This window comes from Lissotriton helveticus, chromosome 10 (assembly GCF_964261635.1).
Source record: "Lissotriton helveticus chromosome 10, aLisHel1.1, whole genome shotgun sequence".
NCBI classification, from domain to species: domain Eukaryota; kingdom Metazoa; phylum Chordata; class Amphibia; order Caudata; family Salamandridae; genus Lissotriton; species Lissotriton helveticus.
Window position 1 is genome coordinate 489204997 of NC_136071.1, and position 20617 is coordinate 489225613.

At 43.7% G+C, this 20617-nt stretch overlaps 1 protein-coding gene across 1 annotated transcript in view; it reads left to right on the forward strand.

Annotated features, from left to right (window-relative positions):
* Positions 1-15536: 15536 nt before the first annotated feature.
* The window catches only part of MAPK8IP3 (mitogen-activated protein kinase 8 interacting protein 3), a 683833-nt gene continuing 678752 nt past the window's right edge, over positions 15537-20617 (forward strand). The window contains exon 1 of the mRNA XM_078662972.1: positions 15537-16574. Coding sequence (XP_078519098.1) covers positions 16266-16574 — 309 coding nt within the window. The 5' untranslated portion in view covers positions 15537-16265. The remainder of the gene's footprint in view (positions 16575-20617) is intronic.

A 20617-nucleotide genomic window follows, 5' to 3' on the forward strand; every position in this document is an offset into this window, starting at 1 on the left:
TGCTCAAGCTATTGGTGAAATATGCCAAGAAAGATTGTGAAAGATTGGCGAAAGAAATCGAAGAGACCATCACATATCTCAAATCAGTATATGACAATGAGGAATTCGATGCTGATATGGCTAAAATGGACACAAAGCTAGAGCGTGTTGAAAAAGTAATAAGGGAGAAAAAGCAAAGTAAATTCAGCTGCGACCAGGCAGACTACAAGAGAGGCCAAGTGCTTACTTTCGCTGAAAAGTATGACCATTTACGTGCACAGCCCTCAATCCCTACCCCCCAAGTGAACACCATGAGACACACGATGGGAGATACCTTGGCATCTACATCATCAAGACAGGAAGAAGGCCAAAAAGAAGTAGGAGACAAATCGGATCATGGAGATGAACGACCAAACATGGGATTCCTAAGCCCAAAAGAACAAATTTTAAACGAGTTTTCCCTGATGGCCAAAGGGAGACTGGTCCAGAACAAGTCCAGCACCGGAGGTCACAGAGGACGAGGAAGAGGAGGCAGAGGAGACGGCAGACCAAAGACAATGACAATGACAAGAGAGGAAGTATCAAGCCCAGTGGGAACCAGAACAAGGAGCGCGAAAAAACCAAAATGAAGGACACCAAGACTGTTGTCAACCTCTCCGATAGAATACTTCAAGAAGCTGAGATTGAGGTACTATCATTTGGTCTATCTATTAGCCCATCGGCTAACTTTAATTACACACAGAGTAGAATTGACCTGTTTCATTGTACGCGCAAGTTAAGGCTACGGAAGTGGTTTGCAACTAGAATGAGCCAGAAGCAAGATAGTGACTTGAGCGAAGCAAGCTCTATTGAGATAGGAGATATTGAAATGCTAAAACCCTGATTGTGGAGCACCACCTGGTGCGCAATCTCCGGTCGGCTCACCTTCACCTGCTGGTCCCTCCGACCATAAAACTCAAAAAGTTTGGCGGCCGACGGTTTGCCCATCTGGTCCCCAAACTGTGGAACCCCCTTCCCCTGTCAGTTAAATCCAGCTGCTCCCTACTGAATTTCAGGAAACTCCTAAAAACCAGACTCTTCACTCTGACCGGCTAGCCTGCCCCTTCGCAATCTCTACACCCTTCAGCGCCAGGAAACTTATGGTGTCAGTGCGCTCTACAAATTTCACCTAACATAACATAACATAACATAACATGCATGACCTCAGTGATGATCCTAATCTGATTGAAGATCCCACTATGAATCTTATCAATGAGAACTTGAGACTGGACCTTAATGTTAAAAGTGGGTTCAGACCCAAGTCTATCTTTCTTCCCCAGATAACAAATGATGCAATTGACACTTTTGAAAAAGGTGTAGTCAATGAACTGAAGAAATTGTCATTTAAAGCTAAATATGGCAAGAACAATCTAACAAAGTTGCAGATAGCAGCAATTGAGAGTCTTAGAAATGATAGAAGTATCATTATAAAGAAATCTGACAAAGGGGGTAATATTGTGGTTTTGCCACGTGAAATGCATATTAATGAAGGGCTAAGCCAGCTAAATGATAAAACCAAATATGAGATCAGCAACAAACACATTTATGATGCCAAAAACACAGAATACCATGAACAGCTAGCTATATGGATGAGTAGAGGCCTATTAAAGATTGAAGAATTCAATTTCCTTAAGTGTAAATATCCCAAAATGCCAGTGTTATATCTCTTACCCAAACTTCATAAAAGCATGAGTCAACCCCCGGGAAGGCCAATCGTTTCCTCTAGGGGTAGTAACCTAGAGAACACATCAAGGTATGTTGATTACTTTCTGCAACCATTGGTGCAGGATCTTCCAACATACCTAAAGGACTCAGGGGACTTCCTGTGTAAAATAAAGGGAGTAAAATGGACCACAGGGTGTTTTTTAATGACGCTTGACGTCAACAGCCTGTATACGAGTATCCCCCATGAAATGGGAATTAAAGCTTGAAGGCATTTCTTAAGCAGCAGGTCAGCATCTTACTTATTCCACACTAAAATGATCTTGGATATGGCACTCACCTGTTTGACTCAGAATTTTTTCCTTTTTAATGGCTCCATATACCATCAGAAACTCGGGACGGCGATGGGCACCTGCTTCGCCCCCAGCTTTGTCGGGTTATACCTGGGCTGGAGGAAGGAGCAGGTGGTCAGGCCCCTCCCTCAATATCAGGCGGGGGTCAAAACTTGGTTCCAATACAAAGATGATATTTTTATTGTTTGAGAGGGCAGTGTAGAGGAGGCCATTGATTTTGTTAAGATTTTAAATGTGAATGAGATGAACCTCTCATTTACAAGTCACATCGAAAGAGAGACAATTGACTTCCTTGACCTTAAAGTCAAAGTTGAGGATGACAAACTGATTACGACTCTGCACAGGAAGGAAACGGCCGGGAACAGCCTCCTTCATGCGCAGAGCTGTCACCCTAGTAGCCTCATTAATTCAATCCCTGTGGGTGAACTATTAAGGGCTAAAAGAAATTGTACAAGAAAGGAAGACTTTGAACTTGAAACCAAAGTTATGTGTGACAAGTTCAGACAAAGAGGCTATAGCAATAAGTGCATAAATGCTGCGAAAGATCTAGTCAACAAGAGAGAAAAGGGTGACCTACTCACTGATAAAACCACCAAAAAAACTGATGAAATGATGACATCAAGATTTGTTACTGACTATAACCTCCAGTCTAGAGATGTGAGAGAAGCCATTACCAAGTTCTGGGGTGTGTTGAAAATTGATAAAGATGTGGCGAAAGGCATCCTTGACTATCTACAGGTCACATACCGTAGAAACAGATCTCTTAAAGACATGATTTGTAAGACACTTACCACAATCCCCATAGGATAAACCCTATCCAAGGTTTTTATGTTTGTGGGAGATGCAAGGCCTGTAAATACAGTACAAGCCTTAAAGAAGTGAAATTGTCATCTCACTGCAAACCGTTTAAAATCTTAAAACATTTTTCATGCCTTACTGAATACGCGGTATATGCACTTAAATGCCCTTACAATAAGTTTTACATAGGGAGTGCAATTCACCCCGCAAAGAAAAGAGTTCTTGAACAATTGCGGGCAATTAAGAATCTTGACAAGTAGTATCCGGTGGCGAGACACTTTGCCAGCCACCACAAAAGTAACAACTGCCTCATCTCCTACTGTGTCCTCGACCATGTCCCAGTCAGGGAGAGAGGGGGCAACAGATTACAGGAACTAAGAAGATTGGAGTCCCGACTCATTATTAAGTATCACACGTTACAACCCGATGGCCATAACTGTGATGAAGGCCTATCTGTACATCTAGGTTAATGAACCACCTAGAGATGTTAATTTAAGATTAACCCGGAACGATAAACAATCATGGTGTTCGATATTAATTGAATAATGCTGCTTAATTCGTACCCTTGGCCTTTAAATGGTATTAGGTATGAGTATTATCACGTATGAATGAATTGGGTACTCACCTTATTTCATTTTACTTTATTCCAGGTCCCTTTGGAATCTCTGTAGGAGAGTGTTAGACACAGTGGGGAGTGACACTCACTTTTATGGTGGAACACCGTATGAATCAAGAGGAAGACTGGCAACTAGCATGTTGACAACATAGCAGGTCAGATTTTGGCCCACTGGGGCGCTATTCTAAGGACTTTAATTAATTTATAGCCCACTGGGGCGGTATGATAAATGACTCTGGCGGTTAATGAATAGGCAGGACGTATAAATTATGGTCATGTTGCGCTGTAGCACGTCTATACAGGATGCCCGACATCGCCACGATATAGGTATTATCCTTTAATATTTTGCAACTATAACATGATTGTAATGTTTTTGCATTGCTATAATTTATTTTACTCATGTCGCCTTTATTTTACTATGTATAATTTCATATCCAGTAAGTTCCAAGATTGTGATAGTAAAACAGCCTCGAGTCTGTCTTCCAGCTCCTAAGATGTATTAGCAATGGGAGTCTATTGTTCATTTTCACTAAGGGGGAGAGTCACATGTTTTGTATATAGAACTTTATTGAATCTCATACTCGCACTCGTGAGAAAGGAGACTTGATCTCTGAAACATGTTGAGTTTGCTGCTGAAATAAAAGCACGCTTATTTAAAGGATTGTGGCCTGGTCTTCGTTTTCTATGCATGCTGGTTAAAACGGAAACTGTTGGATATATATATATATATATATATATATATATATATATATATATATATATATATTCCAACAACTTCTCAAAAAAAGAGAAAATGAGCCGATACTCCTCCCGGTTGAAAGTTTTATTGTTCGTTCGGCATGCTGTCTAATGCATTTCGGTCGGCTAAATAACGGTGATGGATCAAGCCCTGATCTTTGGACTGGGTAAGAGTGGTCTGCTTAATTCAGACACTCTGTTCATCACCACCCCCTTTTCTGAATCGTTTTTGGCCACTATAGGTGTGGCAGGGTATACTCAGACATGAGTCCCTTGCTCACTGCTCCATCAGGATTCAAGCAAGCCGGGCCGACGAGGCTGAAATGCCAGAAACCGGTCCCCGGTAGCTTGTATCCTTTCTGGTGAAGAATTGGCTTGGTAGTTTGGTCTGCCCTGTTCCCATGATGCACTGGGCCAGGGACAGACTAATTTGCATATAGCCAGGTTCTGAGCTAGGATGGGGCAGTGAGCTAAATAACGGTGATGGATCAAGCCTTGATCTTTGGACTGGGTAAGAGTGGTCTGCTTAATTCAGACACTCTGTTCATCACCACCCCCTTTTCTGAATCGGTCTATGTAGTGAGCAGTCCCCTTCAACGTTGCTTCCCGCAATGATTTTCTTGCCGACCCGGGAGCCAGGGATAACGTCCTTTTCACTCATTCCTGGACCCAGCCACAGTCCAGTCTATGGCAGCACTTCAGCCCCCTGTTGTGTTGCTACTTCCAACGATGTGGTCCATTTTCGGGTGTTTGATGGCGCTCTTGGTGGGTGGTACACGGCTCTTGTGCGGGACCAGGCACATATAAATTCCAACAACTTCTAAAAAAAAGAGAAAATGAGCCGATACTCCTCCCGGTTGAAAGTTTTATTGTTCTTTCGGCATGCTGTCTTTCTGTCTAATGCATTTCGGTTGTTTCCGCGACCTTCCTCAGAGACGACACTTTCACAGCTTGCTTGAAGGAGGCAGTTCACTCCATTCTCGACCGTAGCTTAAATGTTCAAATGTTGATTTGCCCCACCTGGGGGAGTGCCGAGTCAGGCATTTCATTGCATGCTGGTCTATGTAGTGAGCAGTCCCTTCAAGGTTGTTTCCCGCAATGATTTTCTTGCCGAACCGGGAGCCAGGGATAAAGTCCTTTTCACTCATTCCTGGACCCAGCCACAGTCCAGTCTATGGCGGCACCTCAGCCCCCTGTTGTGTTGCCACTTCCAACGATGTGGTCCGTTTTCGGGTGTTTGATGGCGCTCTTGGTGGGTGGTACACGGCTCTTGTGCGGGACCAGGCACATATAAATTCCAACAACTTCTCAAAAAAAGAGAAAATGAGCCGATACTCCTCCCGGTTGAAAGTTTTATTGTTCGTTCGGCATGCTATCTTTCTGTCTAATGCATTTCGGTCGTTTCCGCGACCTTCCTCAGAGACGGCACTTTCACAGCTTGCTTGAAGGAGGCAGTTCACTCATATATATATCCAGCAAGAGATGCCTGTTGAAAGAGGACCGCACCCAGGTGAGTTTCAATGTCGCTTTATTAAGTTGATGCAGCGGCAGAACCAGGCAACTTCGTGCACCACAATGAAATAATAGTCCATCCCAACGCGTTTCGTGCCTCATGGGCACTTCTTCTTGGGGCTGTGGGCTAATGGCAGCGGTGAATCCAGCACTTTTCAACACCCATAACACGCCCAGTGGGCGTGGCCACCTGTGTGGCTTGCTGGTACATGTAGTGTTGTTGTCTTTCTCTCGTGAGCAGCTGCTTTACACCAACGGCATCTTAAAAATTAGTTCCCCAGTGGGTGAGCGGTAACAGTTTGGATGCTGGAATGCCGTTACTCCTCATCAACTGAGCTCCCCTGTTCCAATGCAAGAACGTCAAGTGGCGCTTCTGCAGGACTGCGCAGCGCGCATCGGGGTCCTCTCGTGACTGAGATGCCTGTTGAAAGAGGACCGCACCCAGGTGAGTTTCAATGTCGCTTTATTAAGTTGATGCAGCGGCAGAACCAGGCAACTTCGTGCACCACAATGAAATAATAGTCCATCCCGACGCGTTTCGTGCCTCATGGACTACCTCAGTGACCCCGCAAATCCTGGACCAAACCCCGGCAGGAGACAGGGTACTATCTACAACGTGATCATTTGGAGTGACCTGGGACACTCTACACACAACTGTGTTAACATCTCTGTGAGAATCAGTGCTCACAAGGGTGCCTTCCTCGACGACATCCCTCGAAACGTCCTGAGACATTGCACATACAAAGGTGTTAACGTATCTCACAAGTGACTCTGTGCTTGTAGCAAAGATATTACACGATGCGTAAGGACCCACTGTGGATATTACTTTATTAATGTATCTTATGACTGAAAATTCTGTAAAGCGCTCCAATACCTTTCGGTCTGGCTAGCGCTATATAAAACCCTTAAATAAATAGTAAGGGAAGCGTTGGATAGCAGGAGGGTAAAAATTACTACTCCCACTCCAGTGAGTGCAACAGTAGGGAAAGCATTGGATAGCGGGTAGCTAAAAATTACTATTCCCACTCCAGTGAGTGCAACAGTAGGGAAAGTGTTGGATAGCGTAGGGGGTAAAAATTACTATTCCCACTCCAGAGAGTGCAGCAGTAGGGAAAGTGTTGGATAGCATAGGGTTGAAAATTATTATTCCCACTCCAGAGAGTGCAACAGTAGGGAAAGCGTTGAATAGCGGGTAGCTAAATATTACTATTCCCACTCCAGTGTGTGCAACAGTAGGGAAAGTGTTGGATAGCGTAGGGGTAAAAATGACTATTCCCACTCCAGAGAGTGCAACAGTAGGGAAAGTGTTGGATAGCATAGGGGTAAAAATTACTATTCCCACTCCAGTGAGTGCAACAGTAGGGAAAGTGTTTGATAGCGGGTAGGAATAATTTACTATTCCTACTCCAGTGAGCGCAACAGTAGGGAACGTAATAATTTAATAATTAAATATATATAAATGAATTATCAATACCAATAAAAAATTAATAAAAATGAATCACCAATTACAAATTATGTATTAACTAATCAATGATAAATGCCAATAAATTTAATTATTAAAAAATTAATTACCTCTGAATAATTAGTTAGCAACAAATTAATTTTCAATACCAGAAATTAATAAGTAATAAAAAATACCCATTAATAATTAACAGTAAATTAATTATCAATACACAACAATAATTTAAATAATTACTTAATTACAATTAAATTACTTCCCACCCTATTCCCCTATAAACCCACAACCCGCTCTGAATAATAAATTAATACAATTAATATAATTATCAATTAATAAAAATTACCAATAATAAAAATTAATTCCCAATTAATAATTAACAATAAATTAGTTATCAAAAACAAATAAAAAGAAATAATTACTTAATTACAATTAAATTACTTCCCACCCTATTCCCCTATAAACAAACCCACAACCCCCTACGAATAATAAATTAATGCAATTAATATAATTATCAATTAATCAATTAATAAAAATGTATTACCAATTAATACTTAATTAACAATAAATTAATCATCAATACCAATAAATACAAATTCATATTTACTTAATTACAATTAAATTACTTCCCACCCTATTCCCCTGGCTTTTCTCAGGTAAACGGTGAGCTGAAGCTCTCTCATCTTGCTTCTGGACCTCGTGGTATTTGTGGTCTTTCTCTAGCGCCTTGATGCCCTTGGGTGACTGCTGCACTATATAAATATCAAAAATTCAATCAAATCAAAATCTATAAACCCACAACCCCCTACAGAACTAAAACGCAAAATTAAATTAAAAATAATTAATAATTCCTAAAAATTAATATTTAATTTACTATAATTAAATTACTTCCCACCCTATAAACCCACAACCCACTACAGAATTCAATTACGCAAAAATTAAATAACAAAATACATTACTTTAAAAAAATGTAAACATACATTACAAAAATAACACATACTTTTAACACATATACTAACACTTAAAACACTATTTAAAAAATCAATATTTTTCTTACCTGAATTTCGATATTCTGCACCACTATATTTTTGTAACTCGATATTATGTCCAGTCGATATTTAAAAATCGATATTTTGCCATTTCAATATTAAAAATTCGATATTGTGACTGTTCACCACTAAGCACCCCACCTGTGATGATATTTTTTGGAATAGGTGCTTTTGTTTGCTGCCGCTCAAGCAGGTCACTCACACGAACTAACATGTATCTGTTTGCGTGGATCCCTCACACCTGTTGAAAACCAAATGCCATATCTTCAACTTCACTAGTGTAAAGGGAGGGCTCTGGAGCCACTTAAAGACCAATTGTAAAGTTCTGGGACAATCTCACTTGGAATTTTAATCATGACCTAATCTGGAAACAATTGGTGAACATTGTAGTAATCATATCGGTTTGGAGCAACCTAAGACATGCTTTTTCAGCCAGTTTGAATAATTTAATGTATTCTCACACAATACAGCTTTAAAATGTATGTGCTTATTTTATTAGGATTATCATTTATATTTTAGCAATTTTACTTATATCCACACTTAGGGCCCCATTAGGATGGCGGGTGGATCGCCGCCGCCGGGCCGGCGGTTGTCACCGCCGGCCCGGCGGGGGCGATCCGCCCGCCATACTTGCAGCAAAGACCCCCGCCATATTACAATGACCGTCCGCCGCTTTTCTGCCTTGTCGACAAGTCGACCGGGCGGAAAAGGGTTCAATATGGTGGCGGTGTCTGTTAGACACCGCCAGCAATATTAAAATGTGGGCAGGAACATGCCTTTCCGTGTTGGCATTGCCACCACGGGAAGGCATGCGGAGTCTGCTTGCAGGGGCCAGTTGCGGGCCCCCAGGGACTCTGGGGGGTGCATTTCAATTAACAACATGGCAGGCACCGCGTGGTGCCTGTCACGTTGTGCATTGAAAGGCACAACCTGCCTTTGTGGCAATGCAGCGGGCGGTGCTTTCAGCACCGCCTGCCGCAATGTTACAAATGTGCCAAGCGCCCGCCATTGTGGCGGGCGCTTCCTAATTGGGAGTGCGGCACCGCCGTAGAACCTGACCCCTTGGAGGAAGGTCAACTTTTCGGAGACCATTTTGTTAAAGATATCTCAAAATTTGTTAATGCCTTTACATTACTTTGGTATCGCTTTGTTGGACCTGAGTTGGCAGGGTATGCCCAGACGTGGGTCCCTTGCTCACTCTACCACTGGATTAAAGATAGCCTAGTTGATGAGGATTATGAATCCGTAACCGGTTCCAGGATGCTTGTTTCCGGTCCAGGGAAAACATGGCTTGGCAGTTCGGGCTGGACTGTTCCCATGAGGCACGGGGTCAGACTGATTTGCATATGGCCATGTCTGAACTGGGGTGGGGGAGTGAGCTAAAGAATGATGATGGATTAAACACAGATCAGTTGACTGGGGGTGAGTGTTTGATTTGCTCAAACACTCCGTCCATCATTCCATTTGGTATTGCTTTGTTCGCCCTGAGTTGGCAGGGTATGCCAGACGTGGGTCCCTTGCTCACTCTACCACTGGAATCAAGATAGCCTGGCTGATGAGGATTATGAATCCGAAACCGGTCCCAGGATGCTTGTTTCCGGTCCAGGGAAAACATGGCTTGGCAGTTCGGGCTGGACTGTTCACATGAGGCACAGCGTAAGACTGATTTGCATATGGCCATGTCTGAACTGGGGTGGTGGAGTGAGCTAAAGAATGATGATGGATTAAACCCAGATCAGTTGACTGGGGGTGAGTGTTTGATTTGCTCAAACACTCCGTCCATCATCCCCTTTGGTATCGCTTTGTTCGCCCTGAGTTGGCAGGGTATGCCCAGACGTGGGTCCCTTGCTCACTCTACCACTGGATTCAAGATAGCCTGGCTGATGAGGATTATGATTCCCAAACCGGTCCAGGATGCTTGTTTAAGGTCCAGGGAAAACATGGCTTGGCAGTTCTGGCTTAACTGTTCCCATGAGGCACAGGGTCAGACTGATATGCATATGGCCATGTCTGAACTGGGGTGGTGGAGTGAGCTAAAAAATGATGATGGATTAAACCCAGATCAGCTGACTGGGGGGGAGTGTTTGATTTGCTCAAACACTCCGTCCATCATCCCATTTGGTATCGCTTTACACCACTAGACACATCTCAGTCCTCTCTCTCAAGAGTATTCCATCCCCTCTCTGACAGGGCCGTTAGTGGCAGAGAACGCTTTACCGGCCACTTTAACACACAAGGTCATCACCGCGACTACAACCCCAGGCACAGAGGTTATGCGCAGGACCCAGCCCAAGCTGGCTTCTATCCCACCAAATCCCGAGGATTCAGGGGCCGCTTGAACAGACGCATCCACAGAGGCTTCCGGAACAATGACGCCCAATCCTCAGGTACTGATTCATCCTTTTTTCTCTTCAATTCCCTTGGGGGGCAGACTGGTGCACTTCATACACAATTGGTTAAAGATCACTTCAGATACTTGGGTCCTGAACACTGTTCAGGGATATCAATTATAATTGACCTCCCAACCGACCTAACCTTCCCTCCCTCCTCCTCTGCATTTTTCCCAGCAAGAAGAGTCTTTTATAGACTCAGAGCTGGGAGAGCTTTTGGTAAAACAGGCCATTGCTGCGGGAACCCTCCAAACAGGAGTTTTTTGCAGCAACGTCATTTTAGTTCAAAAGAAAGGAGGTGGTCAGAGATTAGTTCTAAACCTCAGAGCTTTCAACCCCTTCATGATCTATTGTCACTTCAAGATGGAAGGCATCCATCTACTGAGAGTCCTTTTATTGGAAAAAGATTGGATGGTCCGGTTAGACCTAAAGGATACTTATCTGACAGTCCCGATCTACCCGACTCACCAACGTTATCTCCAGTTTCAATGGAAGGGCCAGTGGTTCCGGTATCAATCCCTACCATTTGGCCTTTAATCTGCCCCTTGGGTATTAACCAAACTCCTGAAACCGGTGGTGACAAGATTAAGGGAAATTGGAGTTTGCATGAACGTCTATCTAGACGACATGCTTCTGTTAGTACAGAATCAATCATTGTTAGCAATGCATCAGCACTGGACTGTATTGCTATTACAAAACCTAAGCTTTGTGATAAATCTCAAAAAATCCATAATGAGTCCTTCTCAGCAGATAGAGTTCCTGGAGTTCCATATCAACTCAGTGTTGGCTCAATTACTCCTTCCCCAAACCAAGATAAAATCTATCAAGAAGGAAATCAAATCAACACTGTCGAAACAGATGATATTGCTGAGGTCCCTAGCGAGGATTGTTGGCCTACTGGCCACCTCCATTCAAGCGATCTTTCCAGGCTCGCTCCACTACAGAGCGCTGCAATGCCTAAAGATTTACTATCTCCAACAGAATTTCAGTTACGATTACTCCATTGCTCTGACACCGGATGCGCAAGAGGAGCTTCTTCGGTGACTAACGCACATGGAAGCCTGAAATGGAAAGGCCATTTTTTGAGTTTCTCCAAGATGTGGAGAATTCCCTACTGGCGGTCGCTGGTCAGCAGAAAAATTAAACATGCACATCAACTGTCTAGAGTTGTTGGCGTGCTCCTTCGCCATCAAGTCGACCTCACCATTGAAGAGCAATTGTTGCATCCTCCTCTGAATGGACAATGTGTCAGCGGTACGCTACATAAATCGCCTAGGAGGGACGAGATCTCGGTTGTTAGCCAACATAGCTCAAGAATTCCGGCATTTCTGCCTAGCACAGAAGATCACTGTCATAGCAGAGTACATCCCCTGCAAAGACAACTTAGTGGAGGACTGGAGTTCCAGGTTCCTGAGGAATTTCAGTGACTGGAAGTTCTATCCTTCAGTATTTCTAGAGATCATGGCTATTCGAGGCCCTTGCCTCATGGATCTATTCTATTCTCGCCTCAACGCTCAACTTCCCAAATTCTACAGCTGGAAGCCGAATCCGTTGGCGATGGGAACAGATGCGTTTCTCCATCCTTGGGGAACTCAGACGAATTACACCTTTCCATCCTTTGCAATGATCCCAAGAGTAGCGGCCCATGTCCGCCGTCAATCAGCATCGTTGGTCTTAGTCACTCCTCTGTGGGAGACAGAATCTTGGTTTCCGACGCTCTTGGAGTTGTCAGTGAATGTACCTTTTCAACTTTGTGTATTTCCACAATTACTCCTGGACCCAGTCAGGTCCCCACATCCCTTGATCCTACAAGACCAGCTGGTTCTCATGGTGTGGACAATCTCAGGAGACACGAACAAATTGAAGGCCTTTCATTGGCGGCTGCCGGATTTATAAAACAAGCTTGGGGTCCTTCCACCCGTAAACAATATTCTGCTGCATGGAAACATTGGGTGGGTTGGTGTCTTCAATGGGAGGTGGATCCCGTGGGATCCAATTTGAAAGATGTATTGAAGTTCCTCTCAAAATGCGCAGAGTCAAGACTTTGTTACAGGTCAGTAAACAATTTTAGATCTGCGTTGTCAGCTGGACATAATGGCATAGATGGGAAACCGGTAGGAGTTCATCCGGTTGTTTGCAAACTATTAAAAAGCATTGGGGGTCCTACGATCCCCGAAACCCGTATACAACTCTTTATGGGATGTTTCTATTGTGTTGTCTTTATTAGAATCTTGGCCTGAAAATAAACATTTAACGTTAAAGCAAATCCTGTGAAATTTACTATGCTTTTGTTTCTCATCTCCTGTCGGAGAGAGTTGGACGTACGCGCACTAGATCCATCAGGTAGGTTATTTTCACCTCATAGTGTATCTTTCATTATTTCCAAGAGAACTAAGACTATGTCACGTTCAATTGATTATCCTGCGTTTCCCCATAACGACAAACTATGTCTAGTGAAATGTTTAAAATCTTATGGAGAACATAGTTTGTCTCACAGAACAGACTCTTTGGGGCCTTACTTTTATCTATTCAGAAATCCTGTCGTCCTGTGTTAGCGACGACGTTAGCTCGCTAGGGTCGATGGGTTATGGCGGAAGCTGGTATAGGTATTTATGTGTATGGTGATCACTCGACTAGAGGTGCGATGGCGTCCAAGTCCTTTACCTTGGGTTCCCGATTGGAAGATATTCTTAAGGCAGCCGATTGGTCATCTGACTCAATGCTTAAAATATTTTATTACGAACCAATTGTACATGTTTCATCGGTTTTTGTTGGTCAGTTTTGAACCAGCATAATCTGAGACTCCGGTCCTGCCATAGAATAGAACATTTTCCAGCATATACAACAAGAATTTTAGATTCTATTAAGGACACTGAGGTGAGGATTATCCCACCCTGTGGGACAGGTAAGAAAGAGTTCTTAACTGCCATGATGTCATATAATATTGTTGACATGTTGTTTTCCCTCCCTTGAGATGAGAAGATTCCTGGGTTCTATGATACTCAAACGTATTTTTGATTTCAGGAACGGATTCCAAACAGAGCTGAATATGGAATTTAGTGGGATGGCATTCCGCATCCCTGTGGATAAGTTGTCTCTTTTGGGACTGATGTTTGAAGTTGCTCTCCTTTGAGAATTGGAACTGTATCCTTTTTTTGATTCACCTTAAAAGACTGCTTGTGCAAAGAAAGAGGCAGTAAGATGGTGCCTCTCTATTTTGTAGACACTAAACTAATATGATTGGTATTTGAAGGAGGCGTGAGTCAAAGCCTCATGGGATACCTAGTGTTTTTTATTTGTTACTGTTTTTTCATTGGCTGCTGTTTAATTAGGCAGTAAAGATTGAGAAGCATAATCCTTGCCTCCATGCCCTTAATAGAATCTAAAATTCGTGTTGCATATAATGGAAAATGTTCTAGCGGCCCCTTTGAGAGCTTATGGCTTTTTAGCCAATTTATGTAAAATGTGCTTTAAAATACAATATTTTATCCCACCTTTTCCCTGTGGAAGGACACTACTGAGAAAAGAAGGACCTATGGGCCATATGTATCAAGCCGTTTTTGAATCGCAAAGGCCGAAATTCGCAGAATTTCGGCCTTTGCGACTCGCAAACGGCCGTTTTGCATGTTTTGGGATGTATGAAACATTCCCAAAATAAGGAATTGCAAAGTTGTGCGATTCCTTATTTTGCCATAGCATTTAGGGAATCGCAATTTTGCGATTCCTTAAATGCTATGTATGTAGCATTTTTGGCTAGCGAAATAAGGTTAAGAATTCGCAAATTACCACCAACTTTTAGTTGATGATAACTTGCGAATTCTTCAAAAAATGCATATTTTGGCATTTTTTAAGGTGGCATGTGATGCACACACATGCCCATAGGGCATGTATGTGCGCCATATGCACACACATGCACATTTCAGGGGTGCAGCAGGGTGTCTTTGAGACACCCCTGCACCCTTGAAATAATTCTCAAATTGCGATTAGCAAATTGCGAATTCGCAATTTGAGAATTATTTCGCAATCATTCCTATGGGCCTCCTGGCCCATAGGAATGCATCGGAAATTATTCCTTAATTGCGATTTTGCAAATTGCGAATTCGCAAATAAGGAATATTAAGGAATCGCTAAAAAATAGCGATTTTTTTCATACATACCATTTTGCAATTCCTAAATAGCGATTCCTTAAAATTCGTTATTTAGGAATGCAAAATAGTTTGTTGATACATATGGCCCTATATGAGCAGAGGGAAGAGCGGAGACTTCCTCAATGAATTAACAGCATTATCAGTCTTGCAGGTGGATACAATTGCACGCATTTCACAAGTGCATAAACCCGATCCCAATTTGTATTCAAAATTAGGTCATGTGACCTGGGCTCACAGTACACCAATAAGTTTATGAACCTGGCTCTCACGGAGGAGGGTCACACACCCATGATTAGACCCACAGGAAGATCATGTTTGAGCATCGTAGTGCATTGTCCATGTAACACCGCCTTTGCACAGCTCCGGGCGGCCCCATGAGTCACCGGGGACAGGGAGTGCCCTTTCGGACCATTTTTCTCCACATCTGCGATGACAGTGGACACCGCGTTTATACGAAGGAGGTGTGGAGACTGCACAAAACGGTGCCCGAAGACGCACTCCCACTCCGAGCTCTGGTCTATTCCTTATTTATCGGAAGGAATATTATACCACGCCTGTTTTCATTGCACAGAAGGGTTGTAAAAAATAAAATAAAAATAAGGAAATAGCAGGAGTGCAGGTGGCGGCGCTGGAATGAATCAGCTGGCCCCGCTACCCAGAATGCAGACAGCCTGACGTCAGATCAGCAGCCCGGCGGGGAGGGGGCTGGGGACCAGGGAGGGAGGAGGCCGAGCCCGGCGGATCCAAGGAGCGCTGTCACAGCCGGCAGGGAGGAGGCTCCGCCGCGGACGCTCGCCCTGTCATTGTAATTCCCGGGCTTGGGGGCGTAGGGCGGACCAGACGACAGAAACGGGGAGAAGCCGGGGTTCGGGCTCGTTCAGGTGTGTGTCTGCCCCTCTTTCGGTGGTCCTTTCCGAGGCAGGGGGAGGGGTGCGCAGAGTCAGGTGCATCATCAATGGATGCGAGAGGGCTCTAGAAAACCCAAGATGCCTTCTCGCTGCCCGAACAACCCGGCCCATCGGTAGGATGGACGCATCCGTCCTTTAGCGACGTGCTGCGATGGGGAATTAAAAGGAAAGGGTTATGATTTTATGTTTTTGTCGCCGTTAAATTGAGGGCAACATTGATCCGTCCCTTTAAGGGACTTGTTCGGGGGGGGACCCGAAGGCAATGCTTGGCCAGTGAACGCTTGGACCCCCAGGGAAGGTTGCCTGGGTTTTTGGATGAATCCTGCAGTAAGCCGGGCACTGGCCAGCCAAAGGATGTGCATGCTGATGCGGAAACACACCCAACCCTGCACCTGTAAAATTGCCTGGTAAATACAGGAACAACCCAGCGCCCTTTTCAATGGGAGACCGAGAAGGCATGTAGAATCTGCAACCTATATCATTATTTCTGCTTTTGATTCTGTATATACAAATTTATTGCACAAAACAACAGACCACCAGTGCCTTTCAAGGCATACAGAGGTCTGCCTGAAGCTGCCTTCGTGCCCTGAGTGATAGACCAACATTTAGTAGCCAAGATGATGGAGATACAGATTGACGATGGGGTGGTGTACCAGGATGACTACTGCTCGGGCTCGGTCATGTCTGAGCGGGTGTCGGGCCTTGCTAACAGCATCTACAGGGAGTTTGAGCGCCTGATCCGCTGCTACGATGAGGAGGTGGTCAAGGAACTTATGCCGCTGGTGGTGAATGTGTTGGAGAACCTGGACTCTGTGCTGACGGAGAACCAGGAGCATGAGGTGGAGCTGGAGCTGCTGAAGGAGGACAACGAACAACTGCTGACGCAGTATGAGCGGGAGAAGGCCCTGCGCAAGCAGGCTGAGGAGGTAAGTGCTTACCCCAGGGCTGGCTGTGGCCTCTGCAATGCCAGAACCGTAACACTTTGGGTACCACATAAGCCAGGCTGGTCATGGAGGTGACTGCTGGTCCTACAGTGGGTTGTGAGCGCTGTGGCACTGAAAAGTGAGGCTTTTTGTGTTGTGATTGGCAAGTTGGCTATAGAGGTGAGTGATAATCCCATGACAGTCATTTAATCGGCCAGTCAATCTAGGGGTTATCTATTGAGATCAATTGCCAACCACTAAGTGTCTAGATAGATGCCTTGGATACCAAAAGAAAATGTGTTCCTTATGTCACGCTATGTATGATGGGAGATCAATCCATTCCGATGTCATCGTTGAGATATGCTGCGCAGTCATGGATGTGAAGCGATAGGGAAATCAATGTAGAGTTTACTTCCTCGAGAAGTTCTTCAGCTTGTACAGAGTCACGTCCTGGTTTAATTGTAATGGTGATCTAACTTCAGGGCTTGGAAATCAATCTCACATGTTGGATCCCCTGAAAAGCCTTTTACTAGTGTAAAGAAAATGCTGCTGGTGAAGGATATTGGCAATTACATGGGCCTGCTATGTGCTTTAACAAATACCCAAGTGCAATGCTTTACTAGTAGGCCAGTTGTTTGCATGATAGGACAATAAAAACTAGAAGGGTGACAATTATATTAAATGCCCTGCTCAATAATATTGGATGCCTGCTTTAATGCTATAGATGTCCAGTTGAATAATACTGAATGCCTAGTTCAATATTTTTTTATGCCTAGTTTTATAGTGATGTATACTACTAGGGAAACATCCTTTACAACGCAACTTTTACCACGCAATGCCTTTACAACACGGTATTTACAACGAATACCTTTACAACGCATTGCGCTGGGGGGCGCTCTAGGATAGGGAATAGATTTAATTTACTATCTAACACCTTCCCTACTATCCACGGGGACTGGAGTTGGAATAGTGAATTAAACTATTCACTATCCAGCGCCCCAAAGCACTATCTCCCAGATGCATCAAAGAAAATACCGGGAGCAAACGGGCAGATTCTCAGAATCTGGCCGTTTGCTCCCGGTATTTTTGCATTTGGGATGCATCATCCCAAATGCAGAAATCGCAATTTAAGGAATCTCTAAATAGCGATTCCTTAAATTGCTCTTGCATTTAAGGAATCCCACAATGAGATTCCTTAAATGCAATGCATGAAACCCCCAAAAATAGCGAATTCGCTAATAGGGGGAGCAAATTACCATGAATTTGAACTTCGTGGTAATTTGATAAAACTTTGAAAAATGCACTTTTGTGCATTTTTCAAAGTTACATGTTGCGCCATGTGTGTGTGTAACATTTGTTTGTGCACAGGTCCATTTCAGGGGTGCAACAGGGTGTCCTTTGGACACCCTGGCACCCTTGAAATAGCGGAACATTAGCAAATGCCATTCCTTATTAGCGATTAGCTATTACCGAATCGCAAATAAGGAATTTGTAGGAATCGCTAATAACATTGCGATTCCTACATGCATCCTGTTGTGCGAGTCTTTAATAGCGATTCCTTAAAATTCGCTATTAAGGACTCGCAAAACATAACTTTGATGCATCTGCCAGTATGCGTTGTAAAGGTATTCGTTGTAAATACCGCATTGTAAAGGCATGCGTGGTAAAAGCATGCGTTGTAATGTCATACATCCATACTACTATTGTATGTCTCCTTCAATACTGTGGACACTACTGGATTTCCTTTTCCCTCATATTGTGTTCAGTGACATTTTATACCACCTTTCCTATATTGGTTGTCTGGTCTGACAATATTAGATCCCAGTGCAATAATATTGTGAGTCCAGTTCAATAATACTGTTTTTTGCATTTAAATATTTCAATGCAGGTAGCTGATGAAAGCGTGTTTCTTCTGTCTGTGGATGAGATTCCACTGAGGCCACAGATCCAAGAAAGATTGAGGGATATGATTTATGGCTGCATGCTTGAGATGCATTTGCGGCCACTTACGTGAAAGGCTGCACATTTTAGAAGCGCCCTTCTAATATCTGTGGTGGTACTTGTAATGTCGGCAATGGCATTTGAACTTTGCTATTGGGCCAAAGACCAGGTACAGCACGGACAGTGGAATGAAGAGCAATCCCCCCCTGAAGTCTGTTCTGGAGGGTTCACCAAAGAACGCGTGAGATGACTTTGATGGTCTGTGGAAAGGGAACCAGATGTTATTGCGCTAAAAGATGGCTATTTTTGGCAACTCCCTTTTGACTTTGAGCTAGTTTCAACGTGGTTATTTGCGATGTGGTGGCCACTTTCTGTTTGTGCCGGCCTGCATTAGAGTTAAACCCACAATGTATATGTAAAAGGCCCTTAGACTCTGCATTAGAACATGTGTCCACCCACACCTAGCGCCAATCAGAGATCACTCTAATTAATCAATCCATCAATCAATCAATTATCTGAGTTTATAAGGCACACGGCTACCTCAGTAGAGGTGTCCTGCCGCTAAGTTGCAGATTCGTGGTGGGGGGTTGATCTAAGGCAAGCTGAAAAGCCAGGTTTTTAAGGCCTTCCTAAAGTCCTGCTCTGACTCCAACATGTGGAGGTGGGCATGGTATTCCAGAGTTTCACAGTTTTCACCATGAACGCTCTGCCCCCTATCCTGACTCATTTGTCCTGTGCGATTCCTGTAGTGCTTAATTGGTGATCAGTGTCATATTTGAAGACATGGAGGTTCGGGTGAATGATCTAATGTTCATCAGCTGGAGGTCAGATTTTGCTCACACAAGGATCATTTGTGGATATTTGCAACAATTTATATTTTTGGCACTTGGATATTTTGTGTCGAGGGTGACCTTTATTGAGCTATCATTGGGAGCTTTGTTTATTTATGGTACTGGAGTGATGGCGTGCTACCGATCCGGATGGGGTGCAATAGAAATGACGAGTGGAATCTTAGTTTTGAAGAAGTAGGGGATTTGGACGACCTGATTTGAAATGTAGGGTCGGATTACCAGGCTGGGGGCCAGCAGACACGTACATTGGCGCAGCTGCATACGTTTCCATTGCGGAAGAAGAACAGGGAAGTGTCTTTTTTCACTTAGGTTGTTTTGTGCCAGATTTGAGCAAAATAAATAGTGGACCAAGGTCAGTACTGCAAAAATAAAATAATGCTGGAAGTTGTATTAGAGTTATATTTATGTATAAGAACACTTTAAAATATTGTTTTTATTTGACTGCATTGCAAATCTGAATTTAAATGGCCCTTTGACACCACCCCTACAGTTCTGCATGGCCATAGCAGCGTGGTAGGTAGGGCAGGTGCATGCGTAGGTGTTCTGCACGTAGGGCTCTGCTGCAGTGGTGCACCTCCTTGGAAGTGCTCCACATTTCATCTCCCGTCGCTCTTGCCACTAACCTTGGTATGTTTCCGGAGTGGCTCTCTGAAGATTTCTGTTGTTAAGCAGGCGCAGTGCTTTGCATCTGAATCTGAGGCTTTTCCGCATTTAGTCGGTGATCAAGGGCATTAAACAAGCAAAGGCATGCGTTTGACTTCCACGGTGTCCATTCTCAGTTACAGTCCAAAAGTCTTTACAACCCCAAACATTCAAACAAGAAAGCTACTTCTTTGAGCACCACCAGTCGGCATCCCTTTCATTAGACAGTCCATATTCAGATTTTTAAATTGATAGTGGATTGCGTTTAATGAGATTGGAGCGTTCCCCGCCTGTGCTCAACTTCGTCACTTCCCCGACTGTGAAGTTCTAATTCGTAAATATTTTAAATTCAACCATTATCGGTGCACAGTTCTTTGGAAATACGGATTCTAATGTGGAAGAAACTAGCTGGTCACACTCGCAATATTAAAAATGCTCTTTCCAAAAAGTCGCATTTTATGCGAAATAAGTAGTACATAAAACAGCCTGTTCAGTCAATTCCTATGTCCCTTAGGTGTCACTCCTCCACAATTGCTTCCTAATGTCACTTGCACCATCTTCAAAACACCTTCCTATCACCCACAAGTTCGAGATTGGAGTTTTCACTATGCA